We start from the raw sequence: 10,262 nt of genomic DNA on the forward strand, positions 1-10,262 counted from the left end.
GGTCACCCTCACATACATGATATTTTGTACATGGCAGAGGAATATCAGCATGCAAAAGATCCAAAATAACCATTACTCAGATGTTATTGTGTCAGGGGTCCAAATCATTTTTAAAATGTACTAGCTGGGAAACATGGTTTAATGGTCTATGAAATACTGTCAACTTAATCTTCCAAAGACTGAATTAAAAAAGAAACCATACACACAATTCATTGGCCACATACATGTATAAAGGACAGTTCAGTTAGGAGAAAGTAGATTTGCCAACAGCATAGATTTCCATTTCTTAACCAAATTAAGCAGTGTTTCTGCCAGACAGAAATTTTTGGGTATGGCGCTATGGAATTGAATATTTACAATGTTGTGTAATGAATGCAACCACAGTCGATAGAAAGAAAATGGGTTAATTTTAGGGTTAGTGTTAAGAAAATCATACAGTAATGATAAAGAGTTATTAATTTTGTCAAAATATTAACTTAAAAAAATAAAATCTGCAAAAATATTTGGGTATGGCGCCATACCCGTTTTACCCTCTGGCAGAAACCCTGTTAAGGGCTGGCAGACTTGGCATAATACAACAAAATGTTCAACCGACTACGTGAGCTCTATTTGTCATGCAAATTGAGAGAAACATCAAAGTACTAACGAACATATGGACAGTTTCTAGTAAAAAAAAAAAAACGGGGGAAAAAAAATTAAAAAAAAATTCACACATAAATAACTGTACCAATAAGCCACATGTAATTCCATAGACATTCATAACATCTGTTTCTTCTTCTTTTTTTTGTTTTAATATACACAAACTGAAAAATCAACAATACTTTGTACAGAAGAACTAAACATGACAAATGGAACTAGAGAGATGTCACATGTAACCCCACCCATATGAACACTAAAGAAAAAAAAAATTAAAAAAAAAAGGCTGGCCTTGGCTTGGGAGACAAGATAGACGATTTTGGTCCACAATAAAACAAAGCCTCCATCCATCTGAAATCATTATGTCCAACAGTTATCCATTTCCAGGGCTAGCTCTGGCACTCGCCAACTTAGCCAGTTGCTCATTTTCAAAACAATTGGCAAATTCGATTTTCATTTTACAAAAACAAATTACGTAATAATTGCAATTTTTTTTTTTTTTAAATAACTGAGTTTTTGCAATTATTAAAGTTTAAATAGATATCTGGTGAAATGTTCTGCTCACCAAGAGCTATCCCTGAGTGTATTCAATTATACCTTTAACAAGAGAGATTTTCAACATACTTAGACTACTGTGATCAATGTTCTCAAAGCACGACTTGTAGATTTGCTTTCGAGAATACAGCACATATGGTGTAACTGGTTATTACATGTACGGTAATAAGATTTACTAATTATTTCTCAAATTAAGAATTAAATTCCACATAAGAATTACTAGCTATTTTTCACTAGAAGTAGTACTTACTATTTTTTAATCATAGATTTACGAAGATATAAAAAAATTATTGATTATTTTTCACTACAATTTTTCCAATTATTTTTTAATTAAAAAAATTGCTAGTAATTTTTGTTTAGCCAATTTAAAATTGCTCATGGGTTTTTTTTAAGTAGAAAGACTACCAGTTTTTCAATACTAAACTGTTGTGATAACTCTAAGTACAGGTATAAAGTGGACACTTGAAAAAAATAATTTCAACATGGTCTGTTGCTTTGAATGAGGACTCACAAGAAATCTGCATAAATGAACAAGTAGCACTGGGTGTGACACACGCTTCAACCCAGACCGCAAACTCTGACCTTGATGAGAGGATAAGACATTGTATGCACTTACTGTGCGCATATTTAATCACAGCAAACACATACAGAGTTTACACCTTTTTTAATTTCTCCTTCAAGTATTTTAAAGATATTTATTTTGGTTTTAATGTTAAGGAACACGAAAAAAGTAAATGTTAGTTCTTTTTAGCAGTAATAACAATAATTCTTTGCATCAATGTCAAGAGACACGAAGTTGTTGTTTTTTAGTGTGTGTTAGCAGTAAAAATAATTAATTTCAAAACATCGGAAATAGACAAATTTGTCTACCCCGTTTTAATATTTAACATTTGCCTAATTTTCCATAAAAATCTTTTCACAACCTACAGCTTAACAATGAAAAAAAAGATCCTAATTTTGTCCAATCATCAAGAAAAGAACTTGCATGTAGAGATCTGGCTGAGCGAGATGTGATCTCGGCAAGGTGAAGGTCTAACGTTCACTGCGTCACACAATGCGCTCTAGCGTAAAGTTATTATTCTCGACAGCAGTTTCAGCCGAGTCGCCCGACGAATCGTGGGACTGGTTCTCATTGATGGCCTCCATCTCCAGTCCGTTGATCGCCGGCTCCACCTGCGTTGTCCTGTTGTCTGTGGGTTCGTCTGTCAGATCTGAATGGTCTACGTCGTCTCCTAAGCCAGCCTCTAGTCAATTGCTGGCCAGGTCAATGCTGATGAACTGTTTCAACCTCTCGAGGTACTGGCTGTAAAGTTCCACATCATTGTGGCCAGCGCCCTCCACCCACAGTGGCTCAACGGCACGCGGACACCGTTCGTGAATGGCCAAGCCGTGGGAGAAGTCAATCACCTCGTCCTCGGTTCCATGGATGACAAGAACGGGTGACGTTATCTTCGGTACCTTGTCAATACTGAAAAATATTTAAACATGTACAGTTTAAAACATCTTTCATATCACAGATGATGCTATCTTCAGTACCTTGTCAATGCTGAAAAATATGTAAACATTTACAGTCTAAAACATCTTTCATATCACAGATGATACCATCTGCGGTACCTTGATAATACTGAAAAATATGTAAACATTACAGTTTAATACATCTTTCATAACACAGAGGAAGCTATCTTCGGTATATTGTCAAATGAATACTGAAAAACATTTACAGTTTAATACATCTTTCATAACACAGAGGAAGTTATCTTCAGTATCTTGTCAACTGAATACTGAAAAACATTTACAGCTTAACACAGACAATACTATCTTCTATACACAATTTTTACTGTGCCTAATTAGACCAGGGGCCTAATTCACTCCACTCTCTCAACTTTACGATCTCGCAGTGCAATGCTAAAAGACTTGCAAAGAGGATGCTTTGTTGTCTAGCAGAATCTAAGAGACCTGCATGTGTGAATTAGGCTCCACGGCTTTAGATCTTACTAATAGTAGTTATTTATAATCCCTACATGCACTGTACATGTAGCTATATGCAGCTCTAGTGATGATGATCTGATTTTGGAATTTTAACTTGTCAGCCAATAAAATCACTAACACAACATTATCATGAAAGTGAAGTTAAGGTTAAATTTCCATTTAAAAAAACCCAAAACACCACCAAAACCCCCCAAAAGAAGTTTGTTTTGTTTAACGACACCACTAGAGCATATTAATTTATTAATCATCAGCCACTGGATGTCAAACATTTGATCATTCTGACGTATAATCTTAGGGAGGAGACCTGCTACATTTTTGGATTAGTAGCAAGGGATCTTCTATATGGATCATCTCATAGACAAGATAACACATACCACAGCTTTTGATATATCAGTCGTGATGCACTTGTTGGAGTGAGAAATAGCTCAAAGGGCCTACTGACATGATCAATCAAAATAAAACCAAAACAAAGCAAATGTGTAATTATAACATACATAAATATTATTACACTAGTTTGTGTTGTACTGATTTTACGAAATGAGTGTCAGGATTATTTTATTAGCCGAGCCAGAGTGAGGGTAATACATGAATCCTGACACAAGTTTCATAAAACCAGTACGATTCACACGCAAGTGTAATAATTTCTTTATTATCCACATTATCCAAAATATTATTTTCATGAATAACAAGCTAGAACCGTGTCAAAACGTTTCAAACGTAACTAAAAACGAGACTACGAAACGACGTCTTTTTCAGAAATGACATTATTTTGATAAGCGTTTACACTGAAGAAGTCGCATTAAGTTATGATGTCATTTCACAAAATGACACGTGGGTCATACTGGTTACATTTCCCTGAATATCTTGAATGTGGATAATTATCTATGTGGATAATAAAGTGTAATTATATGTACTAATTATCTGGGAACACCAGATTCTTCTCGTTAATAAGACAAAATGCTAGAGATACTACTTTTCATCTGACATAATCCCTATTCCTATGTACATGTACATGTATGTATGAACAAATTCAAAACATACAAAATAGTGTATTCAAAATGAGGGCTGTATGTGCCTTGATTTGCATGACTGCTCTTCAAAAGCAATGTACATACACAGGTAGATTAGATTCCAGTTGTAACAGGACTTGAAACAGGAAGTAAAATACATACATGCATGTACATGTATGGCCTGCTGTTATTTATATCTCTTACATAACAGGCCAAAAGACATGTATACATGTTGTGTCCTGAGAAAAAAAAAATAATTGTTCATTAAGTTATCAAAAACGGTTATAATAATAAAAAAATATGTGTTAGTGTTTAAAAACCATGGTATGTCCCTTTAACTGCTTAAACGTATTCAAATAAATATTCTCACTTATAATCCAAATAAATTCTTTGTCTACGGTAATTAAAGTAATCAAAGTTGCTCAAAATGAGTCTGCATTGAAATTTTTTACTTGTCCAGTGGCCAACCAATGAGGTACATTTTGCTTGTGTAGGCAGATTTTTACTTCTTAGGACAAATCTGTGCTTATTTCCCTGAACACTAGCTACTACCAATGCTAAAAATAGCTTCTGGGCCATGAGAAAAAGTAAGGCACTCCAAACCAGGAGGTAATTTACCAGATGTCCATGCAGGGCCAATTGATGGGTTTTTTTATGGATTAATGCATTTCATATTCTCATACTGGGGACGGGACGTGGCCCAGTGGTAAAGCGCTCGCTCGATCGGTCTGGTATCAATCACCGTCGGTGGGCCCCATTGGACCATTTCTTGTTCCAGCCAGTGCAACACAACTGGTATATCAAAGGATATGGTATGTACTACCCTGTCTGTGGGATGGTACAGATAAAAGATCCCTTGCTGCTAATCCAAAATAGTAGCCCATGAGGTGGCAACAGCGGATTTCATCTCTCAATATCTATGTGGTCCTTAACCATATGTCTGACGCCATATAACAGTGTTCGAGATTAGAAAATTTTGGCAGTATCCCAGTTGGATACTAACATTTCAAAATCTGGTATCCCACCTGAGAATTTAGTATCCCACTTAAATGAAATTCATAAATAACATTGCAACAAACTTGGACGACACTGTTACTTAACTTCACCAGTAAATGACGACTTTCGTAGGATAAAAAAAAAAAAAAAAAAAACATTATATGGTATCCAAGTGGGATACTGGGTTATTGAAGTCTGGTATCCAAAATTAAATTCTGGTATCCCCGGGATATCAGGATACCGTTAATCTTGAAAACTGTATAACCGTAAATAAAATGTGTTGAGTGCATTGTTAAATAAAACATTTCTTTCTTTCTTTATTCTCATATAATATAAATGAAAATCATGAGAATCCAATTCTGTAGATCTATTCAATCTTCTCATTTCATATCCAGGATCAGAAAGAAAGAAAGAAAGAAATGTTTTATTTAACGACGCACTCAACACATTTTTTTTTACGGTTATATGACATATGGTGTCAGACATATGGTTAAGGACCACACTGATTTTGAGAGGAAACCCGCTGTCCCCACTACATGGGCTACTCTTCCGATTAGCAGCAAGGGATCTTTTATTTGCACTTCCCACAGGCAGGATAGCACAAACCATGGCCTTTGTTGAACCAGTTATGGATCACTGGTCAGTGCAAGTGGTTTACACCTACCCATTGAGCCTTGCGGAGCACTCACTCAGGGTTTGGAGTCGGTATATGGATTAAAAATCCTATGCCTCAACTGGGATCCGAACCCAGTACCTACCAGTCTGTAGACCGATGGCCTGCCACGACGCCACCGAGGCCGGTATATCCAGGATCAGATCTATCTGGTAACATACATACATGTATAATTTCCATTATACGGATAATGATTACGGACTTTTATTAGTATCAAATAAAAAAAATATATATAAATTTATTCTGCAAGCACACTGTAAAAAAACATAAATCAATAGCATCTCATGGCATATGATTGTATCCTCAGACTTGAACACTGAAGAGGGTTTTGAACTGAGAAAAAAAAACTATGAGAGGTTATCGTGTACTAATAATGAACTATGGTTTAAAACTATACATATTTTGCATTTAGGAACAATTTATTTTGCTTACAACTAATTTTAAACTTTCCATCTGCAGAAATACCAACAGATCTACAAAGTGTCAATTTTGAAGGAACAGACCTATATACATTTCAGAATCTGACCCATAGAATTTCAGGGTATAGACTTTTACTCATTTTAACCTCTGAAAAAATGCATGCAGAGTGCCATTCCAGGGTTCGAACTTAAGGATTTGTCTCCCACAGCAATGTTTAAAAGAATTGCAATGGGTGAAACAGTCCACCGATGGCAATTTTGAGCCTGCCTATGGCAATTGTTTTTAAAGTGACATATGCAGCAAATAAACCTGACTGAAAGGCTACCTTGTTATATGTAGACATCTTTTAAATGTGCAAATTTTAAAAATGTAAAACATAACATTTTATGCAAAGGCTGCAATAGCCAGTGAAATTTACCAGTTGCCTTCTTATTTTGACAAGTCTGATGTTAGATTTTGTAAAAGGAGGTTCAGGCTGCACTGACTGGAATATTAGTACTACAAGTATGAGTGAGCATATACATGCAATATTATTTGAGTGATATTTGCCACTAAAAAAAGGTGGGTGCTGCTAACCCCCTCTAAATCCACCCCTGAAAAAAGAATACTTAACTTTTCTGCTAAAAACATTATTAACAGTCACTAAAAATAAAAGGCAGTAAAACAAATAAGATTTGTTTGCGATAGGATGCTTACAAGCTAATGTTCAGTTTCTGAAATCAGACGCGTAACACATGTAACAATTTTATGTAACACACGTAACACTGCATTTTAATGATTTGCAAAACAAATGTCTGAGTAATAAGATTATTCTTTTCTGATAAATATTAATTTACATTTTGGTGATTAAAAGCAACATACAAAATTGTATTATCACTTGTAAACTCACAGAACTTTGGCAACTTTCAAATCTGACAGAAAAATGTTTGTTGTGTGAATGTAACACACGTAACGCAATAAAATCTAAGCCATTACAAATATGTTTGAAATTTAGCCAATGTTTCTTGTTTTATTTTGTGAAGTACTAAAGTAGGATTATTACTAATCAGTAGGTTATATCAGGAGCCCTTTCATAGATTTCTAATTTACACACATTTTCATCCAGAGTGAGTCTGAAGTGTAACACACGTAACGTGGAATGGGCCAAATGTTAAATATTGGCAGATAATGTACACCAGGTGTATACATTTCGTCATTGTTGAGAAGCTTTACCGACGGCACAAAAGTGCCATCAGTGATGCTCTCTACCTACGGCAAGTTATATCTCAACAACGGCAATTGCCGTCAGTGCCGCAGTTAAGTTTGAGCCCTGCCATTCAGAGAATATTTTCTTCAGTACCATGTCGCGATTCACAATGCAAATTTCAGAGATCGTTACACAATTCTAAATGTTAAAAAATAGTTGTTATTTAATTAATGTTGCTTAAGAACAAAATAGTCCCTGCCATTTACTATGTGCCGAGCTACATATAGGTCTCATATTGCACTATTTATTGGCAGGCCCTGAAGCTCAATTACCACCAATGCTTAGAACTGGGTGGTATTGAAATTTCAGGTTTGATATCAGTATTTTTGGGGCGATTTACCTCGGTGTCGGTACGGTATCCAATTTTGAGACAATACCGATACTGATGTCGAGTAGTATTTTCAGTATACTCGGCTTTAAATGCATGCCCGAGTTCACTCTCACCTGCTAATTTCATCTTTAGAAATAAAAATTAAATTCCATACACACGGCCCTTCTCTCTCTTCTTTTCAGCTATGTTGTGTTCGTCAGATATATTGTTAGTGCTTTACTAAATGGCGGATAACATTTTTTAATGTACAGAAATTTCTGTAAGGCAAATTGGTACTGACATGATACCAACACCAAACGGTATCTATACAGTATACCTCCCTGCTCTACCAATGCTAATAATTAATAATTTTCAAACAAATAGCCTTTGTCAAATTTCTTTTCAGTGTCACATTGAGAGTGACCCCTGGCACTTATGAGGTTAGTGATTTTCAAATGCACATCAATGAAGACTGGAATAGAGTACTTTAAGATTTGCATTTGCTTGTAAAATAGATGTAGGAATATAACACAAAGATGGTCCAGATGTTTTAAAAATTCAAATCTGGATAGTTACCAATCTGATTAAAATTAGCTCTACTGGTCTCACCAATAGATCTAACAGCATTGCATGGAATCCCATGTCCAGGTGACATTTCTCTATAAATAACAATTTAAACATCGACCAATTACACTTCGCCTATTATAGCGTTATTCGGGAGCATACAAATTTCAACACTGGAAAAAAAATGGGGGAAGTGCAGTAATAAACTCTGGATTGTATACTAGTATAAACAGATTTTATGGCTATACCATCACAGGTTTTTTTTTTCGTCTTAAAACAAATTTTATATAAAATTTTATATTGAAATTAGTTTCTGACATACTTTATAATTCACCTCGAATCATTTCGTATACCCTTGGCATACTCCCAAATGTTTTCAAATTCTTTTCAAATCACTGGCATGATTTTGCAAGTAAGGTTTGATTGGTTGAATGAAAGGTCAACTGGACATGAGCTCCAACGGGCTGCTGTTAGATCCACATGTAATAGTGGAGCTAATTTTAATTAGATTGGATAGGTACAACACAGTCGGAAACGTAGATCATGCAGCTTTCATGCTTCAAAATGGACCAAGAGAGACCTGAAAATGAAACCTGTTTATTTTTTAACCAATGGTTACAAACTGACACATTTTTGTCTAAATAAAAGAATACTGTTCAGATTATCTATTAACGATATATATATATCATACAAACCTAGGAAAGGCATCAAAGAACCAAGTCCTCTTTGTTTCAGGAAATGCAACTCTCATTCCAGACATCAATGGCGAATGGAGTACAACAGCACCAACTTCATAGCGCGAGGCCAGATCGACAGTTGGCACAGTTCCTATGCTCTGTCCATAAAGAATGATATTCTGTGGATTGATACCATAGCGGGTGCGCAGTGCCTGCCAAGCAGCATCTACGTCTGCATAGAGATTTTTCTCAGCGGGTCTTCCTGAACTAGCGCCATAACCTGAATAATCGAAACTGAATATATTGCAGTTGATACGAGAACCAAGTCCAATGTAAAAACTACTCATCTGACCCAAGTCCACTGCATTGCCATGACAAAACAGGATTGTAAATCGAGCTGTTGGTGAACATCTGCAAAACATACATGCTATTCTGTTGCCTTTCGTGGTTCTGGTCATAAACACTTCAATGCAGTCCAGTTCTCTCTGCGAATACTGCCACTCGGCTCGATCTGTCAGGTGTAAACTGTATCTCGAACCAGTCTCATCAGACACAAGCGAGTAAGTTGGCTCGGGGGGGAGAAATGCCAGTTTCGCTGCAATTCGGGATGGACATGGCGGACAACAAAACAGACAACAAAGCTCGCTCAGCGAAAGTCCGTTCATGGCCGACTTAATCTATTATTTGACTTACAAAAGAATATATAGATACCCTAGAAACGTGTTATAGATGTCTGATTGACGAAATCATTCGTATTGTCAGAAAGTAATGTGTATGAGTACAAAATTGACAGCAATATTGTTTGCTCTCACCAACAACATTCACCATGTCATGACGTCATCTATATAACTTCCGATATTTACACAGAAAATAATAAAAATAAAAACAATTATAATTATAACGGAAACATTTTTGTACATGTATATGTACACGTTGGTATTTATTTTTAGGAAAACTAAATTAATCTGTAAAATTACAAATGTGGTTAACGAACGGCTATTTGTACGAAAGCCGGATATATAATTTATATTAGTCTATAAACACGACAACCGTGTTCACAAAAAATTCTGGATCTCTCTTGGAAGGCTTAAATAAGGTTTTGGGGAAACTGTGCGATTTCAGCGATGTACAGTTGACATATATATATATATATATATAATATAATATCAGCAAGTATATTTCGTCG

At 35.5% G+C, this 10,262-nt stretch overlaps 1 protein-coding gene across 1 annotated transcript; it reads right to left on the minus strand.

Annotated features, from left to right (window-relative positions):
* Positions 1-425: 425 nt before the first annotated feature.
* LOC121381446 (alpha/beta hydrolase domain-containing protein 17B-like) lies at positions 426-9,896 on the minus strand. Its single transcript, XM_041510766.1, has 2 exons — positions 9,095-9,896; positions 426-2,659 (listed from the first exon to the last, which is right to left on the minus strand). The coding sequence occupies exons 1-2, from the start codon at positions 9,739-9,741 to the stop codon at positions 2,440-2,442; spliced, it is 867 nt and encodes a 288-aa protein (XP_041366700.1). The 5' UTR covers positions 9,742-9,896; the 3' UTR covers positions 426-2,439.
* Between the last annotated feature and the right edge of the window lie 366 nt (positions 9,897-10,262).

Source organism: Gigantopelta aegis, chromosome 2 (genome assembly GCF_016097555.1).
Source record: "Gigantopelta aegis isolate Gae_Host chromosome 2, Gae_host_genome, whole genome shotgun sequence".
NCBI lineage: Eukaryota > Metazoa > Mollusca > Gastropoda > Neomphalida > Peltospiridae > Gigantopelta > Gigantopelta aegis.